Source organism: Vulpes vulpes, chromosome 3 (assembly GCF_048418805.1).
Source record: "Vulpes vulpes isolate BD-2025 chromosome 3, VulVul3, whole genome shotgun sequence".
NCBI lineage: Eukaryota > Metazoa > Chordata > Mammalia > Carnivora > Canidae > Vulpes > Vulpes vulpes.
This window is the reverse complement of record NC_132782.1, coordinates 8,195,015-8,221,012: the sequence shown is the minus strand read 5'-3', so window position 1 is coordinate 8,221,012 and position 25,998 is coordinate 8,195,015. Positions and strand designations below refer to the sequence as shown.

The 25,998-nt window shown below is 34.6% G+C and overlaps 1 protein-coding gene across 22 annotated transcripts in view; it reads right to left on the bottom strand.

Annotated features, from left to right (window-relative positions):
* Positions 1-25,998, bottom strand: part of SLC4A10 (solute carrier family 4 member 10) — a 289,593-nt gene that overhangs the window by 28,824 nt on the left and 234,771 nt on the right. For all 22 annotated transcript variants that reach the window (XM_072751727.1, XM_072751726.1, XM_072751733.1 and 19 more), the window contains 4 exons: positions 14,576-14,681; positions 8,967-9,128; positions 6,836-6,949; positions 5,703-5,864 (listed from right to left, as the gene is read on the bottom strand). In XM_072751727.1, coding sequence (XP_072607828.1) covers positions 5,703-5,864; positions 6,836-6,949; positions 8,967-9,128; positions 14,576-14,681 — 544 coding nt within the window. The remainder of the gene's footprint in view (positions 1-5,702; positions 5,865-6,835; positions 6,950-8,966; positions 9,129-14,575; positions 14,682-25,998) is intronic.

Genomic DNA, 25,998 nt, shown 5'->3' with positions numbered 1-25,998 from the left:
AGAGCAGTGTTTTGTCCTAGGGACCCTGGAGTGAGAAAGGTAGAGAATGGCAAGGGACCTAACTACTCAAGCCTCTGCCTCTGAGGGAGTACCATGTGAATGGTGCCCCTCTGGCCTGTTCTGCAAAATTATGCTAAGAAAGAATGGAAGAGGTGCTAGCAGCCATGAGATAAACATCAGAGAAGGGCAGAGGACAGGAGCTGTGAGAGTCTGGCTTGTGCTTTTAGCACACCCTGGACTTGCCCAGGGTCCATCTTCACCTTCGCTTAATAATTTAAGGAAGGCCTTCTTCATGGTAGTGATTTCCTATAGCTCTTACCTAGTCTTTTAAAAATACAATATAAATACGAACAGTGGGATTCTGGATTGCAGGAAGCAGACAACATAATGGCTTCCGAGTGAATAATTTCATTTTTAAATTTATAAAGCTAGCTTTGTAAAATATAAGGATCTAATAAAAACAAAATTACAATTTCCCCCTGATTATGTTATGCAGCAATGGGAGCTTCTTAATTTAATGTGAATCAAAGGAAATAAAGCAGTTCTGGCACTTCCACTAATTAATCATCATCATCCTTCTTGCCTTTCATTAAATATCTTAGAACTTGGTCTTTGTACCCAAATTATTAGCTGATAGGCATGACAGCCAAAGGGAAGTATCCCTTTGTCAGAGAGAGAACTCTGTACCTTCTAACATATTTCTGTAGATTTTTTTCTGAAATAAAGACAGAATCAGAGCTTTTATTCTCACTTTCATCCATGAATCACAGGAAATGGACATATGGGAGGAAAAGGGAGCATAGCAACAGGTGATGCTACACCAGACCCCACTAAAACCAACATGCAGCAAGACAAGAGGCCAGCCAAGAGGACCATCTGATACCCAGATGCCACTGCTGAAAAAATTCATTTCAAAGCTTGGCAGCAATTTCCTGCATCTGTCAAGTTAACCACATAAAAGACTATAGATTGACATGAAGAACCAGGCTGACAAAGAGGGCAAAAAAGAACATATCAAATGCCATAATCATCAAGAGAATATGGTGCCAAATGAATGTTGCAAATGCATTCATTTACTCAAGTGATCTGAGATTGTATTGCTGTTTATTAAAAATGATGTCAAAAGAAGCCTGAACTGTCTACAGAAACATGTAGAAAAGCCCACAGTTGTATCTTAACAGAAACTTTCTTTTCTGTAAGATAGTATCTTTCTTTCCACTTTTATAGAATGTGCTTTTTTTTTAAAAGCAGTTATTTCTAATGCTTTTCAAAGGGACTCAGCTAACCTATGCCTATCCCACTTTTCTAGGTATAAAACAAAAAGTGCTAGAGAGAGTATGGATCTATACCCATGTATAATATAGTTGATAATTTGCTTTCTCAAATGTTTACATTTGCAGCTTCTATCACTCTTGAATGGCCCAAAAGATCATGAGGTGCAGTGAATTGGAATTTTGCTAATTTGAGCTTTTTCATTCTGAGGGAGGAGCAAGTCACTTAATGAGTTGGGCCAACTTCTTTAGTTCAACACAGCTTTACTGTGTATGTAGTAATACTCTCAAAATGATTTAAAAAAAAACATTTTTAATGGCATTAAAAAATGCTCTACAAGAAAACAACCAATGCTTTGGTAATGGAAGTGAAGAAAAGGTGAAAATATAAGTTTGGGAGACATCAAAATGATGAATTCCAAGCTGACTTAGATATATGAAATAGATGGGGTCAACCAGGTGCTTGATACAGAAACTAGATTCATTACACTATTTCAGGGCATGATCCAACCAAGGCAAAATGGGTTTTCAAGTGATAAAAAAAAAAAGTTAGTAAAAGCTGAAAATGTGGTTAACTTGTGATCTGGGGATATACTCAAGAAACACGTTATCTTTTCCTGACAATGTGATTCAAGTCAAAGCCAGGAGACTGTGCAGATATTTGTGAGGCAACAGGTGGGGAGAGCGGCTAAGGAACAAACCGTTAACTCTGAGTCAAGAATGTTCTGAGAAGGCGAGCTTTTGTTGTTGTTAGCAGGAAAACCAGCAGCAGCAGACCACACTATACTGAAGCTTACAGAGGACAATGGTTATAGGCAAAAAAAAAAAAAAAAAAAAAAAAGTGCTCAGTATAGATAAAATATGTCTTCACCGGAAGGAATTTGTTTTGCAAACATCCACATCTAAGGAGAAGGATGGCACGTTCAGACTTATAGTGACCAAGAAGAGATTAATTCTTGGGGTGCCTGGGTGGTGCAATTGGTTAAGTGTCTGACTCTTGGTTTTGGCTCAGGTCATGATCTCAGGGCCAAGGCCCTGCTTTGCAAGCCCTAGTTGGGCTCAATGGGGACTCTGTTTAGGACTCTCTCTTCCTCTCCCTCTGCCCTCCCCTATGTGTTCACTCTCTCGAATAAATAAATCTTTAAAAAATTTTATTTCTACTCATGGCAATATAGCAGAACTTATGATTAAATCACTTGCTCTATTGTTTACTAGATTCAGCTAATTATTAAGGGATAAAATATAAATCTTTTGGTTGCATAGTCATTTATTTGTACAATAAAAAATTAATTGCAAATCATGTAATATATTTTAGTAACACAGCCTCAAGTTTATTTCAGTGACAAAAATATTAAAGGCTTTAATGCTACATTTAATTCTACAAATGCAAGTACTTGAAAAGACTTCTTAAAGAATGTTTTATGGTTTTTTAGCTATTCTGCATGGTATGTAAAGGAAGAAATATAGTTTATTTGTTGATTTAGAGCTTTGGAAAGGCTGTGGATGTCAAGGGCCTACCAGAGGCTCATGAAGACCAAGGAGCAGGTGCTATGTGACTTATAAGGTTGAGAGACCTGGAAAGATCAAGGATACAAAATATCTAACAAGGTTATATCACTCTCAGCAAATCTTCACTGACTTTTGCATTTTGTTTCAGTTTCACTCCATTAATACGTAGGAAAAAATATAATGCCTATATCAGTTTAGCTGATAGTCTTTACAAAGAATAATTTTTCAGTGAAATCAATGGGGTTTCTGCCTAATTATAAAGGCTAAAAACAAAAACAAAAAAATCTAACTTCCTTTGAAAGGTAAACAATAATTATATGGCTTCCTTCCTTCCTAAAATAGGAGCCTTTTAGCTCATTCTGAAACATGTCATATAATGATATATACATATCATTATATAATAAAAATGATAATGCCATTAAAAATGATAATGCAGATTTATATGGTTGGCAATGAATGACTACCATCATAATGCTCTTACTTGAAAAATAATATAGTAACATACATAGTATGAAAACATATTTGGTTATATATCGAAATATTAACAATGTAATCTCTAGTAAATAGAATGTTAGTGTTTTTTGCTTTTGTCTTTTAACTTTTTATATTGCCTAGTTTTTAAACCAAAATCATATATTGCTTTATGAGAAATAAAGAGGTGTTTTCAGTTTTAAAAAATAAATTGCTGTCTAGGAAAATATTTTCCTACTTGTTAGAGAAGGAGCAGACTAACAATATTCAATCTAAAATACATACACATGTTTTACAGATCTATTTAATGAACTATAGAACTTTCATAATTAAGTTGTGGTAGTATTTGCTTTTACAGATGACTAATATCTTACAAGCAAATAATATTTTTAAACAATTGTTATTAAATAAGTAGACTATTAAACTTGGAAAGCTGAATTCGTTGTTTTAAGGGCTGTGTATCACTCAAAGTTTCCAACATTAAATGGAGTAGTTCAGCAGTATTTTGGATCCAGCTCACATAGGTTTATGAGAACCAATTTTAATTTTCAAAAAATTTTCCTGCCAATTGATGTCATATTGGTAACTTGAAATGGGCCATGGTGGGAGTATTCATACCATAGAAATCTGCAAACATTATAAATCAGTGTCTCTCTCTCTCTTTTAAATGCAGAGAACTGGTTGTTGGCCATGTACTAGCACACCAACTTGTCTAGTTCCTAAGACTTTTTGAGATATTTTTGTAAAATTACCTACTTAAAAAAATTTCTATTTAAATTTCTGGTTAACATACAGTATCACATTACTTTCAGGTGTATGATAGAGTAATTCCACACTTCCACAACACTCAGTGCTCATGACCTATTTCCCCCATCCCCTCACCCCCATCTACCTCCCCTCTGGTAACCATCAATTGTTCTCTACAATTAAGAGTATGTTTCTTGATTTCTCTCTCTCTCTTTCTCTCTCTCTCTCTCTCTTCCCCTTTGCTCATTTGCTTTGTTTTTTAAATTCCACATAATTGGGAATTTTACTTGACAAAACCGAAAAGTGAATTAAACAAACTCCTTTCAGAAAAAGTTTTGACATAAGAGACACCTAACTCTGGGAAATGAACAAGGGGTTAGTGGAAGGGGAAGTAGGCGGGGGGTTGGGGTGACTGGGTCATGGGCAATGAGGGGGGCACGTAGCGGGATGAAGCACTGGGTGTTATGCTATATGTTGGCAAATTGAACTCCAATAAAAAAAATAAAAAAAATAAAAGTTTTGAGTACTTGAGTTACTTTCTGCAAAGAGAATGAAGAACGCTCTTTGTTTTCAAATAGATACACATTCTCTCCAATATATACACAAAATTCCTTTTTAGTAAGATTTATTACAAACAATCGTGTAAGATTTCTTACAAATAATGGTTCAGAGATTGTTTATTTTTTTATTTTTTTTTCAGAGATTGTTTAATCCTTCTAACAAACATACTTATAAATCCTATAAAGCATGATTTCTGTTGCTCTGACCACGAGCCTCTTCATAGAGTTTAAAGAGTACATGAAGATAGCTGGGCATTATTCCATGATACCAGAACAAAGCAATTTGATTACTTGGGCATGTTCTGCTTTTATAAGGATTGATTTGGATTATTTTTGACCATTTATTGATATTGTGGATTTCATTTAACATATTCCTATAAGAGATAGTGACCACATTGAATATCTCATTTCTGAGATATTGCACACCCATGAACAACTTTCATTATTCACAGCTGCAAAAAGGCAGGGTCAGAATATAATAAATAAGATATATCCATATTCATTCTCTTAGCTTATAAAAAAGTCACTGAAATTTGCAATAAAACTCAACAAGGATATCACTTACAAACTATAACCTTTATGGCTGGGTTTTGTTGTCATAGGCATTGTGGACAGAGGAATAACTAAACCAAATGAGAAATACCTGAAGATGTAATTTATTTCAATAATGAATGCAATCTAATAGGCATACTTCGGATCAAAAAGAGAAGTAAAAAAATAAAATAAAATAAATTTTAAAAATTAAAAAAAAGAGAGAGAAGCAGAGGAATCACATTTACAAGACAAATTGGTAAAGCTGCCCTTCACCAGTATGGACTATTATTTTATGAAAATATGTTAAACATGGTAAAGAAAGTTACAACCTCAGCAGAGTATATTATTTTAAGTCCTGGAAGTAAGGTTTTAGAGTTTAGGCTCAGCCAAGTGCTTTAAATACATTAATCAAAAAATTAAAAATTAATTAATTTTAAACTCATTGTAAGACAAGGCATCATGAATATAGACAATAAAAATTGCAACCTTAAAAACGCTATCTTAGTATTTCACTGTACAAATGACTACAGAGTACAGGCAAAGAATAATAACATCCATCGATGTCAGTTAAGGCACAATGATTTACATTAAAATGGATGTTAAAATATACCTTTAGCTTATGTTCTTTTCTGTTGATGATGACAGCTGTAATCTGTTGGTCCATAAAAATAAGAATAGTACAAAGCAGAGCTGGAATAATAGCAGCTATTACTGTCCACCATGGATTTGGACCTAAAGGTGTAACAAACCAGCCGCGATCATCTCTGGTAGGCTGTGAGAAATAAAACGATGCATATAGTTAGTAACTGGATTAATGAATACCTAATCAAATTAAGTCTTATAGATGTTGCCAGGAAAGCCCTAATTATAAGTTGATATGCTAAGTGAGATATATCCAATAATAATAGTCGTATTTGCAAAGCATTTGTAAGATGTAAGGCACCAGTCTAAGTACTTTAAGTGTTTTAGCTCATTTTTTTTCTTCACAACACTCTAAAGAAAGTACAGATAATAAAACTGAGGCATAGAGGGGTCCAGTAAATTGCCCAAGGCCCCAAAGGTAGTGGTGGAGACAGAATTTAAACTCTGGCAGACTGACTCAAAAATCTATGTTCTTAATCAGTACCTATAGTAAATAAAATAATATTAACTACTTAAAATTGGCAAATTTATTTACATTTATAAATAGCACATTAACTCTTATTTTAGATGTGTGCACAAGCCATTATGTGAAAATGACAAAAAGACACTCGGTTGTATCAGGAGCTCCGGAAATGGTTCTAAACATTGCTGGTGCCTGAGATGAGGCCCAGAGAAATTCATTTTGTTTCTTTGAGGATCTCCCAGCCATGTTTGACGGGTCAGAAAACTGAAGCTCAAAGAGGTTAAGTAACTAGCCCAACGTTACATACGGACTTAGCAACATGGTCAGAATTCTATTCCAGACCTAATTTTGTGTTTTCTAAGCCCAGTTCACGGTGCAGTTTTGCATCAAGATAATGCATTTTCCTTTAGTTTCCAAATGCTTTCTTATCTTTCAGAAGTGTTGTATGTGGATATTCCTACTGGAAGAATTGACAGGAAATTTTTTCAAGCGGCCTCTAGATTCCATTTCTGTTTTTTTCTCTATTAATCTATCTTCTTATATTTTCATGAAAACCTCAAGTACTAGGATCATAGCCATCATCTAAATGAAGATTAGACCTATAGACAAAGAGATTGTAAATGCTATGATAACTTCACCTTGAAAACACTTGGTACTTGTAGTTTTGGAGATGGGATCCCAATGGCATAGTCAATTAAAACCATACACAGAATTGTAAGAAAGACAGCAAAGTCACTCACTATGGATCGAACCTAAAAATAATGAAAATGCTTGTCACTTAAAGAACTTTAAATAGTAAGGAACACTCAATAACAATCCAGAATCACAATTTATAATCACTTTATGATATAATCAGTTTATGATCATAATATATTTTAAACATACTATAATATTTCCATTATCTCTGTCAGAGCCTGAGTATATATTTATGTATTCTGTTAAGATGGATATGCACCTTATCTTTTTAGAATGAGGTATTATGTAATAAATACAATGATGATTGTGCTGTTTTCAGTATTTAAAACATGACTTTAGGGATCCCTGGGTGGCGCAGCGGTTTGGCGCCTGCCTTTGGCCCGGGGCACGATCCTGGAGACCCGGGATCGAGTCCCACATCGGGCTTCCAGTGCATGGAGCCTGCTTCTCCCTCTGCTTGTGTCTCTGCCTCTCTCTCTCTCTCTCTCTATGTGACTATTATAAATAAAAAAAAAAATTGTAAAACATGACTTTATTATGAGCTCAAGTGTGTGAATATTTAAAACACAGAATAAGGTTGCATGGCCAGAATCTGGCTGAATTTTAGGATTCCTTCTCCCACAGGTAACATTTTAATATGATAAACCTAAAGCACAAGAAAAGAATCTGTTTATATCGGAGAAGTATAATATTTTGGTTAGTCTATCTGGGATGTTAAGTATGGCAGCAGGGAATGTATACAACAGAGTGGGGAATTTTAAAAGTTAGTCTGTATAAGCCAGATATTTTTCCTTTTTAAAGAATTTTAATTCCAGCATAATAAACAGAGTGTTATATTGGCTTTAGGTGTTCAATATAGTCATTCAACAATTCCCAATATTCTTTGGTGTTTATCAAGATAAGCGTATGCCAGTTTTTAAAGCCTTCTTTCTTTCTTTCTTTTTTTTTAAGATTTTATTTATTTATTTGACACACAGAGAGAGAAAGAGAGAAAGCACAAGCAGAGGGAGTGGCAGGCAGAGGGAGAGGGAGAAGCAGGCTCCCATCAGAGCAGGGAGCCCAACGTGGGGCTCGATTCCAGCACCTGAACTGAAGGCAGACATTTAACCAACTGAGCCACCCAGGTGCCCCATTAAAGCCGTTTTTCATTTATAAAGCCATCTTCAAGAAAAAAAAATCCTTATTACAGTCGTCAACAAGATATAGCTTCTATTAGGATGACTTTATGACACATAAACCCACACAAAATGCGGGAGATTAGTGTTTCAACTTATCAAAAAAAATTTATTAATCAAATTGAGCTTTGAGGGGAAAGGAATTAATTTTCCACCTTACGGAAGGAAGAGGTGACAAAAACAGAAGTTTCCTCTGGAAGAAACAGATCTTAAAACATTTTCTTAGAGTAGAATTTTGATCAAAATCTTTAGTTCATCCCTAAAAAAGCATGTTTTCTTGTTTCTTTTCTTTTTTTTTTTTTCTTTTTCTTTTTTTCTTTTTGGCTGAGTCAGACATTATAGGTGTTACTTTGCAGTGTTAAATATTGAACTAAGCTGTTTCTCTGTTTACTTTCCTCTCCAAATATGCAGATGCAAACGTGGTGGGCTAGGGGGAGGGACTGACACTTTAAAAACGAAAAAGAGAACAGTGTTCCAATGAGTCTTGCAGGGGCTTTCCCAATTAGAGGATGTAACAGTAGCTCCTATGAGGTATCTGTCAGGCTGGAATCGTTCCCACCGTTCACTGGGCAAGAAAGTGACAATCAGGAATGCAGTGTGTGCTTCTGATTTCCAAAAGCATAAGTGGGGAAGTGGGAGTTTATCTTTGGGATCTGAAGTTAGCATAAAAGCATGTGCAGTCCTAGCACCTGAATCATATAATGCTTTCTCTTCATCTCCCTCATCATCCTTCACCCCTAATGTGGTAGCTCCTTCGCACACAAAAAAAGCCTTTGAATGGCTCCTTTTATGAAATAGCAATAGCAATCGCTATTTCTTTGGTCTTAAAACACATATGACTCTATAACACATTTTATGTTGGTTTATGTTTTGATCAGAAAAATTCTAGTCTAAGTACCTTGGTTGGAAAATAGCGGCTAGTCTTGAACTGCTTCAGGGTAGCTGACAGAGTAACTGTGGAAAAGAACAGGATCACTGACCAAAATAGAACATCTGGTACATATGGGTGATCGTGGCCACAAGCTCGTCCAACATATTCTCCATGCAGTGATTTGCATTCCTGCCAGAGGAAGTAAAACAAACGGAGCTAGTAAGAAAGAAAAGGACACATTTCTTTCAGAAAACTAACATCTGAAGGACAACTGTAGTTGAGATGCTGAAGTCCTTCATCTATGGTTCTCAGTGATTTAATAGACATCAGAGTGAGCTTTATGAGTTCTATTTGGATTGGTAGTGAGCAATATCAGAGATTTATATTACTATAAAATTGAACATGAACCACTTTTAAAATCTTTGCTTTTTCCAAATTAAGTCTAAATCTATAAAACTAATTGATCTACCAATCAATGTATATATAACCTAATATCCACTAGATTTATTAAAAATATGACATACTTGATAGTGAATGGTTACTAGGGTCAACACTACGCCCCCAGTTAAATATACCATCTTAACTAATTTCCACATTAACCCTATGAAATAGAGAGATGTCGTTATTTCTATTTCATGTCTGAGAGAACAGAAACATAGGGAAGTTAAGTAATTTGCTGCGGCCTCACCATAGGCAATATTATGGTGGAAATATTATTGTGCATTAGAGAACAGTGATTTTGTAGAATTATCTAACCCACAAGCTACCAAGAGAATGAGAAAGGCAACAAGGAAACCATGGTATATTCCCACGAGAATAAAACTGGGAGTCCAAGATGGAGCTCAAATTTATATTACAAAACAAAAGAGAAAGTTACTACATGAGCAAGGCAAAGCTCATATTTACTAGGACTTCTCATTTTTGTTTTTTCCTGGTATATATTTTTATAAGCCCCTGAAGGATCATTCTAATTACTGCCTTAGCCATGAGGTGGCAGCAAAGTCAAAAAAATTTCTTTTCTCCAAGAAAAACTGAGCACTTTAAATATAAATATTTTGAAATGAAATAAAAAATTCTTCTAAACTCATTTTAGTTTCCCTCATTTTATACTAGAGATTAGATTACCAAAGTATTACTTTTTTTTCAAAACAGAGAAAATAATGATTTAAGTGGTCCAGTGAGTAGCACTCCTGGACCAAACCAGAAATTGAATTGTTCCATGGGTACAGAGAGATCTTAGAGGAAAATATCAACTGATGGATTGATCAGCAACAGAGTCTGCCTGATGAACAAAGCCTCAGACCCTGGACTCCTTGTAAAGCAGAAAGTAAATACCCTCGAAGGATTTTAGAATAGATCATAGCCATATTTTTATTCAAAAACAAACCAACAACTAGTGAAATCTATTTGGGGCAGCTACCCCTAAGGCTAGGATTATTGAAAAATGCTGTTAGCTACCTTAAAATTATCTAAAAGAATTGTCCCCTTTTCTAATCTAGCCCAAATATCTTCCTTGCTGGCTAAAGTTGAATTCCAGTTATCCCTATTAAGCTAACACAGAATACAGTAACTTGGTTAATTAAAAGGCCAAACAGACTGCAGTCTCCCAACTATAATTATGGCTTTAATTTTCCTTATCACAAAACTCTTAAAAACATAAAGTATCAAAAGTGAATCCCTATGTTTTTAGTCTTTTCTCTTGCCCCTGTCCAGACATGCTTCTACAGCAATTATTAAGCAAAATAATGGTAAAAGCAGAAAAGCTAAACACAAAGAGGACAGAAGCTCCATTGCAAACACAGTATCCATAGATCTGTAGCCATCTTCAGTCTTTTGTACGGATATGAAAGTCTTCTAAATATTCCATGGACTTGGCTGGGCCTTGTTCTCAATTCTTAAGAATATAGATGCCACTTAAAGAATCATTGAACAGTTGTATCACCTATAATAAATTGCCAATAACTCGCCTTGTTACTTTAATTCAAAGCAATTTTGAAAAGGTTTTTTTTTTCCTTCCTGGAGGGAGGAGCAGGTAATATGTTATTTAAAAAGAAAAACTGTGACCTACAAAACTCTACATTTATTTTCTGGTTTATACCCCTAACACACACACAGACACACACACATACACATGAGCCAGTCCTGAGATTTAGGAGTGAAAACCAAATATAAATCCTGTTCTCTTTTTTGAAACTAACATATGGTTTCACTTACAAAAATTTAATGATTGTTGACAAACTCATTTCTACCAATTATTCTTCAAGCACATTCTAAGTTTCAACAATTTTATAAGTTTGTACAAATTTAGTTTGATAAGAAAATATATTTATCTTGTTAATGAGAATAAGAAATTAAAGTTGGCATTAGTATTTCCCCCTCATATATGTACAAGCTAAATATGTAATTCTAGCACGGAGATAATTGCTAGTAAATTGCACGTGAATATTTTAAACCTTGCCTAGGAATTCCTTGTAATGACTTATTTTGAGATACTGATAAATATATTTATTTATTTATATAAATATATACTTATATAAAAGAAACATATATTCTAGCTTGCCATAAAAGAACTGAGTTGAGCATTACTCACAATAGCCAAAATGTGAAAATAACCTATATGTCTATTGATGGATGAAAAGATTAAGAAAATGTGGTATAAATACACAATGGAATATCATTTACCCTTAAAAAAGAAGGAAATCCTGTCATTTGCAAAAAACATGAGTGAACTTGAAGGACATTATGCTAAGTGAAATGAGACAGACATGGTAAGACAAATACTTCATAATTTTACTTATATGTGGAATCTAAGAAGTCAACCTCATAGAAGCAAACAGTAGAGTAGTTTTACCAAGGGCTGGTGGGGATGAAGAAGGAAAAATGGGGAAATATTGGTCAAAGGGTCCAAAGCTTCAGTTATGTGAGATGAATAACCTTTGAAGACCTAATATGTAACATGATGACTATGATTAATAATATTGTGTTATATAGTTGAAAGTTTGCTAGGTCAATAGATCTTAATGGTTCTCATGAAGAAGAAGAAAGAAGAAAGAAGAAAGGAGGAAGAAGAAGAATAAGAAGAAGAAGAAAAAAAGGGAAAGGGTGATGGGTATGTTACCTAGCTTACTTGTGGTAATCAACATCATGTTGTTCAATCTCAAATAGATACAATTTTTATTTGTCAAACATACCTCAATAAAGCTGGAAAATAAAATGAACAAAAACAAAACACCTGCATTAAATAGTAAATTTGTGACATGAATTTATTTTTCAAAACAATCATTAAATTTTTATTGAATACTTACTATGCACATAGCAGTGTGGGAGAATCAAAGAAAGCTAAAATTCTTTACCCTTCCTGAGTTAGCAAGGTGTAAATTACAATTCATGAAATACGTAACAATTCAAAAGAACTTTTCAAATGAACATTATGTAAATAAATGTTATATCACCATTTTTATAAAACCAGTTATAATAGCCATTAGCACAATGTTTTATTAATAAAATGCCTTTGGTGATACTTATGATTATGCTGAAAAAACTTCAGCATAATTATTAAAACAAAAAAACTTAATGGTCTTCATTGACTTAAAAATTAAAAGATCTTTTCATTATGTAGCATTCCCTTTGGTGATAAAGGCTATTTCTGGTCAAGACTAGCAATTATCCATTGCAAAAAACTGCTTTTAACTAATGAAAAATAATATGAAAATTTCTGCCAGAATGTTAACACCTACTACAGAACGTAAAGAAAAAAACAACAAAAAACAGTGCAAGATTTGCTTTGATTGCAAAATATATTTTTTACTGTACTCTACTTGACCTTAAAACTTTTAACATCTAAAATTACTTCATGACTAGCTAGATCAATTTTGCTATGAGTCTCTTAGAAGTGTATTATTCAGGATTTGCCATTACATAGAATAAATATTATTATTTAACAGTAAATTATTAAGGCAGTACATGACACATAGACTAAATTATCATATTAAATAATCTAAAGATGGGATTATTGGGTTTCTGCATTGAAGGGGACACCAAGATGAGGTACACAAGCAAGGGACTCGTTAGACACATTATCTTTATAGTTTACACAAAGGAAATATAAATGGAAGATACACTACAGAATATCAACCATGATCCCATGCCTAAATTCTCAATAACTGTAGCATTCTTTCTTGCTCAACATTTCTTTTATTGGTCCATTTCAATGGCTCTCTGAAGGGAAACAGTCTGGTAATGTTATTTTTCTAGGAACAAATAGAATAGAATAAAAATTATAACAGAAGAAAACAAGAACAAGTGAAAGTCTATTCTAGAGAAAATGATGAGGATAAGGAAAAAGATCATAAAATATAGGTCAAGATAGAATTTTAAACTGAAGGTAAATAATTTGATTTTGATTCTGAAAGAAAACAGTTAATGGGGAAAAATGAGAAAATAACCAATAGATCAAATGCTCTTTGTGATATTTGTAGAAAAAGATCTGTATGTTCCACTAACTGGATCACTTGCTAAAAAAAAACATGTGTTTCATAAAATGAATTTGAACTAGAATTTATGTAGTGGTATGTTGACGGTTATAATGGGACTGGAGCTTATACAGGTAAGTAAAGTGGCAGGAGCATTGGATTATAATGTTTGTAATGAGAATAATTCAGATTCTAATACTTACTAAAAGTAGACATTCAATTTCTCCAGTTATGAGATTAGATTGAAAGGAAGGATGCCAATATGGATGGAAAAAGAGGTGCACAAACATTATGAGACTAGGAAGAATGGAGAAATGCAGCTATGAAGAGGGTGAAAAAAGAAATCACAAAACAGAGGAAGCCAAAAGTTTTTAAAAGGTATAGGATTTAACCTTGATAGGTGAAAAAATCTTTGCCATTCCTTTTCTGGAGTGGGAGATAAGAAGAAAATGTAAGAAAGCTCTTCCTGAGGACGGTGCCACAATTTTGCTTAGTGACTTTTGTTCTTCCTAAAGACTTCAAGATTTACACTAAAATATTGACGAACATCTCCACCTCAGCATATTCCAAACAGCTGGAGCAGTATTACAGAGTGAAGTAAAAGCATTCTGGATTCTTTTTTTTTTTTTAAGATTTTATTTATTTATTCATGAGAGACACAGAGAGAGAGAGAGAGAGAGAGAGAGGCAGAGACATAGGCAGAGGGAGAAGCAGGCTCCGTGCAGGGAACTCGATGTGGGACTCGATCCCGGGACTCCAGGATCACTCCTAGACCCAAAGGCAGACACTCAACCACTGGGTCACCCAGGCCTCCTGCATTCTGGGTTCCTTACACAGAAGACCCACTTAGTTCCGCCATATGGTTTCTTTTAGGTCAACACCACTCTTACTCAATGTGCCTTGAGTGAATTTAGTCATATTATGACTGCTGTTAGAGTAATTCAGGTCTACTAACTATTAGTAAAACTTAATACTGAAAGAAAACCCCAGTTTTCTAATGAAAACCTGAAAATGAAAGTATAATTAGGACAAAACTATTACTTTTATAATAATTAACCATTCAAAATATTATTGCCTTAGTGGCAATAATTCATTCAAAATGTCAACAAGAGCCCCTATAGTAGGAAAATCAAGATAGGACTTACTTTTTAATATTTCACTTACCGATACAGTTAGGTTCTCCCAAATTATGTCAGAGGCAGAAATATTGGACTCCTTCCATTCCTTTAATGTATCATTGCTAGGATTATGTGGTTCTACACAGTTACACCTGAAAAGGCAAAATAGTGTCTTCTGTTAACTAAGTATCTTTTTGTCACTGTACTCAAAATAAATGTGTGATGAGTTCTCTTCCCCAGTTATAACTTTCCATTGTCTGAGAGAAAAGTAGTTACATCATCCTAAACTCCAAGACACAGTTTTTCCAGAAAGCAGGATAGATATATTGTCAAGACATTAGACTACTTTATAGTATTTTCTCTAATAAGACCTGTCTCCCAGTGAGAGGAAATTCTTAAAAGTGTGGGTTAGATCACAAGGCTTCTGGGGCCTTTGAAATTAGGATGCTTCTATCCTTTAGCTTGACAATTTTCTCCTAGTTATGGAAAATACTATAAACATCCAAATCTATTATTATAATTTACTTATTTTATTAATATTAAGAACCATATCAACAGAAGTTATTCATTTATACTCTGAAGGTCATTTATTATATTGCTAATTAGGTTGAAGAAAGAACCCTTGGTATCTTAGAATATACTATTCTTTGTGATGAGTGAGAGTGTTATTAAAATAAATAAATAAATAAATAAATAAATAAATAAATAAATAAACAAACAAACAAACAAACACACACAAGCTTTTTGAGTACTTCCTACATGGAAGGTAACCTAATGAATGCTGGATGGGCATAAAAGCAAAAAGAAAATGCAAGCATTGGCCGTAGTGGTATTATTATGTAATAGAAAGCAGTTGTTGAGTTCATGGTTCTTTAACTTTAAAAATAAATCAGAAGAATACACAAGCAAAGAGATTATCAACAGATTAATGGTCTTAGATGTTAACTTCAATTTACAAATTCTTTGTTTCCAAAAATTCATTCACAAACTATTTGTCTTTCAGAAAGTATTTTCTTATAGAAGTAGTTTATAAAAATGGTGGTTGGGCTCCCAGATTAACCCATTATATTGCATAACTTAAGAGTTATTTGAACTGCTGTTTTAGTGGCATTAAACTGTAGAATCTGGAATGCCTGGGTAGGATCAGTGGTGAGTGTCTGCCTTTGGCTCAGGGCATGATCCCCGGTCAGGAGATCGAGTCCCACATCAGGCTTCCTGCATGGAACCTGCTTTTCTCTCTGCCTATGTCTCTGCCTCTCTCTCTCTCTGTTTCTCTCATGAATAAATAAATAAAATCTTTAAAAAAATAAACTGTAGAATCTAATTATCATTACTAACATCCTTTCTATAAAACATATCATACTGTTTCTACGTGGAAAATCCCTCTGCCTAAACAACAGTCTCTCTTGTGTCTTCTACATCAGGAATTTGGTCTGCTGTTCTTTACACCATTCATTCATGCTTCAAAGAATATTGTATGTCTATTATTGCAAGAACTCTACTTAACTTGGGCAAAACAAATAAGCATGCTTCCTTCTCTCACTAAGGAAGGTCAGAAGATTCCTTAGCTGGACTTATTTGGGGCTGAGCCTCTAAGAGGGTAAACGGTTCCAGTGAGAAAGCTGGTGACAAGGGTTTTAAGAGATTGGGATATGGAAGCATTAGCCAGCTACTATGGGCAGCTACAGTGAAGTGACCTCCATGGTAGCAAAAGGAAATGCTACAGCAAAAGGGAAACAAAGGAACCTTAGATGCAGTAATGGATATACATTAAAGCAATTTATTTAAAACTATAGGTTCCTAAGTCTCAGATTGGCTGTACATAAAGTTCTATTTTTTACTGTCTGCATGGTCATGGGAGGATCATTGAAGCACTCTAAATCTTGATTTCCAACTGCAGTAAAGGACTGTTCAGTAGAATCCCAAAGAGGGTCTGAACTAAGGCAAGGGCTCATACTAAACAAAGAAGTATAAGAAGAGATAACACTGAAAATGTGGAAACTAATTGAGAGTCTGACTATATATATGTATATGCACACACGCACACACACACTTGATTTCAGAAATCTTCGCTCTACTACTGCACACTAATACATCCCTTTTCCAGTGAAGTTAAATTCCCTCCATCAAAAAGGTTAGAGTCCCCTGGAATCTCTAGTCAGGCTGATTAGTAAGGTCTGCTACTGTACAAAGTCAGTCCATAAAGACTAGGAGATGTAGATGTTATTTCAAATGTGCCAACTCCACCACAAAGTAATAAGACACATGAAGAAACAGGGAAACATGGCCTATATAAAAGAGCAAAATCAATCTCCAGAAACTTGTCTTAAAGAAATGGAGGTATATGAATTACTTGACATAAAATTAAAATAACCATCATAAAGATACTTAAAGAGCTCAAGAAAACAATGCACAAATAAAATGTGAATATCAACAAAGAGATAGAAAATACTAAGAAGAACCAAACAGAAATTTTGGTGTTGAAAAATACAATAACTAGACTGAAAAATTCTCTAGAGCAGTTCAACATTAGGCTCACACAAGCAGAAGAAAGAATCCGTGAATACAAAGACAAATCTTTTGAAATTTTCCCGTCAGAAAAACAGAAAGAAAAAAAATGAAAAGGGATGAAGAAAGCCTAAGAAATGTATTAAATGCCATCAAATAGGCCAATATATACACTACAGAAGTCCCAGGAGAAAAAGAAAGAGAATAAGGAATGAAAAGTTCACTTAATGAAAGAGGAAGGAAACTGACATCCAGATTTAAGAAGCCCACAGAACTCCAACCACAGTGAATTCAAAGAAATACACACTAAGCACATTATAAGTAACCTGTCAAAAGTCAAAGACAGAGAATTCAGAAAGCAGCAAGAGAAAAACAATTCACCATGTGTAAGAGAACCCCCATTATACTTTCGGTGGATTTTTCAGCAAGAACTTTGTAGGCCAAAAGGGAGTAGGATGACACATTCAAAGTGCTGAAGGGGAAAACTACTAACAAAGAATGCTATGTCTGTAAAAACTGTTGTTCAAAAATAAAGAAGAAATAAAACCTTTCTAGACCTGGAAGAAAAAAAAAGCTGAGAAAGTTCATCACCACTAGACCTGCTTTGCGAGAAATGCTAAAGGAAATTCTTCAAGCTGTAACACACAAACCCTGAATAGCAACACAAAAGCATATGAAAATATGCTTGCTAGTAAAGATAAATATACAGACAAAAATAATACTGTAATGAAGGTGTGTAAAAAATCACTTTTAATCCTGGTATAAAATTCTGGAATAAAAAAAAATTTTAATTACTATCACTATAAAATATGTTAATGGATACATGATAGAAAAAATGTAGTTGTGACATCAGTAATATAAAGTGTGTAAAGGGGAGAAAGTAAAAGTGAAAAGTATTTATGTGCAATTAAATTTATCAGTTTATTAATAGATTGTTATAAATATAAGATGCTTTATTTAAGTCTCCATGGTACCACGAAGAAAATAGCTGTAAAACAAACACAAAACTGTGAAGGAATCAATGTCACTACAAACCACCCCCACCCAGAAAAGAAAGAAAGAAAAAGATTAAAAGAGGGATAAAAACCTATAGGACAGAAAGCAAATAACAAAATGGAATAGTAAATCCTTCCCTACCAAGAACTGCTTAAATGCAAATGGATTCAACTACCCAGTCAAAAGGCATGGTATAGATGAATGGATTAGAAAAAAATCCACTAATATGCCTAGAATAAATTTTTTGTTTAAGGATACACATAGGTTGAAAGTTAAACAATAGAAAAAAGATATTCAATGCAAACAGTAACCCAAAGAGCAGGGAAAGGGGCATAATTATAACATATAAAATGCACTTTCTTAAAGATTTTATTTATTTATTTGAGAGAGAGACAGAAAGAGCACGAATGGAGGGTGGAGGGAGCAAAGGGAGAGAAATAAGCAGACTTCCTGCTAAGAGCAAGGAGCCAGACATGAGGCTTGATCCCAGAACTCTGGGATCACATGAGCTAAGGGCAGATGTTAAGAACTGAGCCACCCAGGCACTTGATAAAATACACTTCAAGTCAAATATTATAAAGAGACAAAGAAGGACATAGTATAATGATGAAAGGGTCAATTCACCGAAAATATATAACAATTAAAAATGAATATGCAGGGGATCCCTGGGTGGCGCAGCGGTTTGGCGCCTGCCTTTGGCCCAGGGCGCGATCCTGGAGACCCGGAATCGAATCCCACGTCGGGCTCCCGGTGCATGGAGCCTGCTTCTCCCTCTGCCTGTGTCTCTGGCTCTGTCTCTGCCTGTGTCTCTGGCTCTGTCTCTCCTTCTATCTCTCAAGAATAAATAAATAAAATCTTAACAAAAAAAAAATGAATATGCACCTATCAGCAGAGCACTGAAACATAGAAACAAAGACAGAATGAAAGGAAAAGACAAATAGTAACAAACAACATTAGATTTACAGTACCTTAATTAATTAATTTATAATTATGTTTAAATTTTTAATTAAACATTTTATTTTAATTTCAGTGTAATTAACATACAGTGTTACATTAGTTTCGGGTGTACAATGTACTGATTCAACAATTCTATCCATTATTTAGTACTCATCATGAGGCATATACTCTTTAATCCTCATCACTTATTTCACCTAGCCCCTAAACCCACCTCCCCTCTGATAACCCTCAGTATGTTCTCTATAGTTAAAAGACTTTCTTGATTTCCCTCCCCATCTCTCTTTCTCTCTCTCTCTCTCTCACTCTTTTTTCCCATTTGCTCATTTGTTTTATTTCTTAAATTCTCAATACCTCACTTTAAATAATGGATAGTATCCAGACAGAAGAGAAATAAGGAAACAGAAGACTTGAGCAACACTATAGATCAAATGAACCTAACAGCATATACAGAACATTTCAGCCAACAGCAACAGAATATAGTTTTCTCAAGCACATACAGGACATTCTCCAGAAGAGATTGCATGTCAGGTCACAAAACTAGTCCTAACAAAATTAAAAAGACTGAAATCATACTAAATATATTTTCTAACCACAATGCAATGAAACCAGAAAACAGTAAGAGAATGAAAACTGGAAAGTTCACAAATACATGGAAATGAAACAACACACTCCTGAAGAACCAGTGAGTCAAAGAAGATCTGTATGTTGGTAAATTGAACACCAATAAAAATTAATTAAAAAAAAATTAGAAAATATCTTGATACAAATGAAAATGAAAACACAACATAATAAGACTTAGGATCCAGCAAAAGCAGTATTAAGAGGGAAGTTTATAGCAATCAATTCCTACATCAAAAATGAGGAAAAATCTAGGATAAACAACCTAATTTTAAACCACAAGGAACTAGAAAAAGAGTAAACTAAGCCCAAAATTAGCAGAAGAAAGGAAATAGTTAAAATCAGAGCAGAAATAAATGAAACAGACTAGAAAAACAATAGGAAAGATCAATGAAATGGAGTTTGTGTTTTGAAAAGATCAATAAAATTGACAAACTTGTAGTTAGACTAAGAAAAAAAGAGAAGACTCAAAATTGAAAATGAAGGAGGTGGTATTACAACTGATGCTACCAAAATTAAGAGTTATTAAGAGATTACTATGAGCAATTATATGCCAACAAATTGGATAACCTAGAATAAATGGACAAATTCCTAGAAACAGGAAATGTAGCAAAATTGAAATATGAAGAAATAGAAATTCTGAATAGACCTATAACAAGTAAGGAGATTGAATAAGTATTTTTAAAAGTCCCAGAAAAGAAAAGCCCATGATCATATGGCTTCACTGGTCAATTCTATCAAACATTTAGAGAAGAATTGATGTCAATCCTTTTCAAACCCTTTCACAAAGCTGATGAGGAAGAAGCACTTCCAAATTCATTTTATGGGGACAGCATTACCCTGATACTGATGCCAGAAAAATATACTATAAAGAAGAAAACTTGCAAGCCCATAGTCTCTGATGTATATTTATTCAAAAACCCCCACTAAAATAATAGCAAATCAAATATGACAGCACATTAAAAGGCTCCCACATCATGAAATTTATCCCTGAAATACAAGGGTGATACAACATACAAAATATCAATCAGTGTAATATACCACATTAATAGAATACCACATTAATAAAAGATAAAAATCACAGGATCATCTTATTAGATGCATAAGACACATTTGACAAACTCAACACCCTTTCATGATAAAACAAAACACTCATGAAACAAGGAATAGAAGGAAATTATCTCAATATAATAAAAATATATATGGCAAGCCCACAGCTAACATCCCAATCAATAGGGAAAAACCAAAAGCTTCTCCTCCAAGATCAAGAACAAGACAAGGATGACCACTCCTGCCATTTTAATTAAACATAGTATTGGAAGTCCTAGCTAGAGTAATTAGATAAGAAAAAGAAATAAAAGGCATACAAACTGGAAAAGAAGTAAAATTATCTTTTTGCAGATGACATAATCTTATATGTAGAAAACTATAAAGATACTACACATAAAAATCTGTTAGAAGTACTAAATTAATTAAGCAATATTGTAGGATAAAAAATCAACATATAAAACTCAGTTGAACTTCCATAAACTAGTAAACAATCCAAAAAGAAAATTAAGAAAATAACTGTATTTATAATAGCATTAAAAAGAATAAAATACTTAGGAATAAATATAACTAAAGATATGAAAGATGAACATTTAAAATTACAAAACATTGCTGAAAGAAGGTAAAGACATGAATGACAAGCTATACATGTGTTCATGGATTGAAGATTTAATGTTGTTCAAATGCCCATATTACCCAAAGTGGTCTACATATTTCATGTAATCCCTACGAAATCCCAGTGGCATTTTTCACAGAAATAGAAAAATATAATTCTAATTTTCACATGAATCCACAAAGGGTTCTGAATAGTCAAAACAATCTTGAAAAAAATAGAATAAAGTTGGAAGACTTACACTACCTGATTTTAAAACTTATTACGAAGCTAGAATAATCACAGAGTATGGTACTGAAATGAAGACAGATATATAGATCGATAGAACTAAATAGAGAGCCCAGAAACAAACCTTCATGTATGCAGTCAAAAGGTCTTCAACAGGACAACAGCAAGACTACAAATGGGGAAAGGATAGTCTTTTTAAAAATATTGCTGGGAAAATTGGATATCCACATATAGAAGAATGAAATTTTTTCTTACACTTTATATAAAAACCAATTCTAAATGGACAAAGACTTAAAAATAAGACCTGAAACTATAAAATTCCTTCAAGAAAACAGGGAAACAGCTTTATGACCTTGGTGTTAGCAATGATTTCTTGAATATAACACCAAAATCACAGGCAACAAAATCAAAAATAGGTAGTGGGACTTTATCAAATTATAAAACTCCTACATATCAAAGAAAACAGTCAAGAGAATGAACAGGTGTTAATATCCAAAATATATAAGGATTTCCTACAATTCAATAGCAATAAAACAACTTGATTAAAAATGGGCAGGAGTGCCTGGATGACTCAGTTGGCTAAATGTCTGATTCTTGATCTCAGTGTCATGAGGTCAAGCCCCATGTGGAGCCTACTTTAAAAAATGGGGTGAGGGAGGAAAAGGACTTAAATAGAGATTTCTCCAAAAAAAAAGACCTACAAATGATCAATAGCTATATTTAAAAAATACTCAACATCATTAATCATCAAGAAAATGCAAGTCAAAACTATAAGGAGGTATCACCTCACACCTGTTAGGATGACCACAATAAACAAAACAAACAAAACACGAGAAAAGAATAAGTGTTGGTGAGGAGGTGGAGAAATTGGTACCCTTGTGCCAATATTGCTGTTAGGATGTAAAATGGTGCAGCCACTATAGAAAATACTATGCAGGTCCCTCAGAAGATTAAAAATACAACTACTATATAACCCAGCAACCCCACTTCTGACTATTTATCCAAAAGAATTGAAGCCAGGATCATGCAGAAATATTTGCATTCCCATGATCATTGCAACATTGTTCACAACAGCCAAGAGGTGGAAATAATCTAAACGTCCATCTACAGATGAATGGATAAAGAAAATATGATATATATATATGCAATGAAATATTATTCATCCATTGATAAAAGAAGGAAATCCTGTCATATGCTACCACAAGGATAATTAAACATTGAGGAAATTATACTAAGTGAAATAAGCCGGTCAGAGTGAAACAAACACCTCAGGATTCCACTTATGAGATATCTAAAGTAGTGAGACTTACAGAAAGTAGAATGGTGGGTTCTAGGGCCAGGGGAGGAGAAATGGGAGTTGTTCATCAGATACAGAGTTTTAGTCATGCAGTATGAAAAATTTCAAGAGATCTACTGTGCAACATCTGCTGTACTACATACTTAAAATTTTAGTAAGGAGTCAACAGGATAGACTTACTGAATTCTTAGAAAAGCTTGAAGATATTCAAGCACAGAAGGCAAGAAAAAAAGAAAGCGGTCAGCAATTCTAGGAAAGATAAAAGGTTTTACAAGAAAAGCATATTCCAAAGAGGAAGAAACTAAAATATGAAATGATTTTGAGCAGCTCATGAAATGTTAAAAAGGAGAATTCATTTGACCACAATGTTAAGAACACTGCAGATTTTTATTCTTCAGTATTATATTATATTTGAGTTATTTTATTTGTGGTTTTCTTAGGGCTTACCATATACATCCAGCTATTGGGGTACACTAATTGCTGGCTGATTGCTCTATTGTTTTTTACAATAACCTGGAAGCATAAACTGCTCTAGTGATCTGATCTGATTAAATTCTAGCTTCTCTGCTAGAGGTCATTGTTTGAAGTTTTTCTGACCCTGGAAGGGCTCTTAGCTGTCTTTCCCTGGTTCTCTCTGGAACACTAGGTGGCCTATTGTTAGCCTGTGTCTCTCATACAGCTACCTCCCTAATTGCCTTCCACCAAAGCTTCCATTATTTATGAGAGTCTGTTTAAGGCTGTGCTTTAAAGAAAACCAGTACTTTTGTAGAGAATTTTGGGGCCCTCCCTGGGCAAAATCTCTGAGGTTTGGCTCCGGAGTTAGGAGCCTGGACAATGGTATGTTTTTTTCTGCGTGATTCCCTTGCTTTAGGAGTAAGGAACTGGGCAAGGGTAGAAATCAAGGCCTACACTTTGGGTGGGTCTGGATGAATGAAGGTAGCCCCAAACTGTTGGATACACTGACTCAACATTTAGTTTTCATAACTCATGCAGGGGACGGGAGTGGAATGATAAATGCTTGCAACCTGCTCTTCTTGAGAAGATACCACTGTTCTCCCCTGGAAGTTAGAAGGATAAGGGGCCCTGTGTTCTTAGCTATACTTGCCTAGGATGAAGCTTCTGTCATACTGAGCTGGGTGCCCCTCCATTGCTTTTTTTTTTTTTTAAGATTTTATTTATTTATTCATGAGACACAGAGAGAAAGAAAGAGGCAGAGGCATAGGCAGAGGGAGAAACAGGCTCTCTGTAGGGAGCCCGATGCAGGACTCGATCCCAGGACCCTGGGATCATGACATAAGCCAAAGGCAGATACTCAACCACTGAGCCACCCAGGTGCCTCTTCATTATTGCTTTTTAAAATGGTTTTTACCAGTGTGGTTATTTCATCACAGAGAGGGAACTGTTTGAGCTTCTTATGTTACCATTCTGGAATTATCTATTCAGAACACTTTGTAATGGCATAGGAGTCATGATACTAGAGCCATAGAGAAGGATATGTAATCACTGCACACTACTTAGCTCTAGAGTGAACGATGTAGAGAAACAAACTAAATTTCCATCAATAGGTGAATGGATAAAGAAATTGTAGTACATACATACAATGGAATATTACTTAGTCGTAAAAAAGAATGAAATCTTGCCATTTGCAACAACATAGATGGATCTAAAGGATATAATGCTGTAGAGAGCAAAATGGAGTCTCTCACGTCAAGTAGAAGCCTGTGTCAAGCAGGGGCCTGTGTCAAGCAATGACACAAGCACTTGAAGGTGCTACAGGGAGAAGATATCCTGCAACTAATGTCAGCTGACCCCCCAGAACTGATAACAAGAAGAACCAGAGGAGGTCCGCAGGAACCTGAAACCAATTAAATCCCTTTTAAAAGGGAAGGATTTTGGCAGCAAAATGTCAGACTCTTCAGACCTGACCTTTCTATGTTTGGTCACTTAAAATAGGCAATGGCCACCAAAGCCCCTGCCTGATTAATCTCTGAACAGGACCAAGATCTTTCACTGCTTGAGCATAAGAAGCAGTCTAAGTGCCCAGAACTGACCCAGACCAGACTAAGGCCTTATGTCAAATGCAGGCCCACAGACCAACTTTATGTTTGGTCCTTTGGTTCATTAACAACCAACACCCTTCTTTTATCTTGTTTGTTGTGTGGTTTGTCTTCTGTCCTGCTCTGTATGCTATGTAAGAAGCCAAGTTTAATGACACGGTGAATTGTCATTGAGTGTGGTATCCTGAACCTGCTTTATAGTTATGATTTAACTTTGCTTTTATGATTGAATAAAGTTGACCTTGTAGAAAGACACAACTCGTGTGTGTGCCTTCACAGCATGCTGATAACAAATACTAAGTTAGATAGAGACAAATAGCACATCATTTCACTCATATGTTAGAATTTAAAAAATAAAACAAATAAAGAAAACAGAGACAAACAAAAAACCTGACTCTTGGGCAGCCCGGGTGGCTCAGCAGTTTAGCGCCACCTTCAGCCCAGGGCCTGATCCTGGATACCTGGGATAGAGTCCCATGTCAAGCTCCCTGCATGGAGCCTGCTTCTCCCTCTGGCTTGTGTCTCTGCCTTTCTCTCTCTTTCTCTGTGTCTCTCATGAATAAATAAATAAAATCTTAAAAAACAACAACAACAAAACCTGATTCTCGAATAAAGAGAACTGGCGGTTGCCAAAGGGGAGTGTGTGGGGGATGGGTGAACTAGGTGATGAGGATTAAGAATAAACTTATGATGAGCATTGAGAAATGTACTGAATTGTTGAATAATTATATTGTACACCTGAAACTAATATAACACTGTATGTTAATCATACTTCAATTAAAAAAAATAAAAATAGAAATACATTCAATCCAGTAATTCCACTAGCATGTATTTACCCAAAGAAAGGAAAATACTAAATTGAAAAGATACATGAACCTCAGTGTCTGTTGCAGGATTATTTACAATAGCCAAGACATGGAAGCAATTCAAGTGTCCGTTGACAGATGAATGGATAAAGAAACACACACAATGGAATATTACTCAGCCATAAAAAGAATGAGATCTTGCCATTTGTGACAACATGGATGCACATAGAGGGTAGTAGGTTAGGTGAAATAAGTCAGAGAAAAACAAATACTATGTAATTTCACTTCACTTATATATGGAATCTAAAAAACAAGCATATGAATAAGCAAAACAAAACAAAA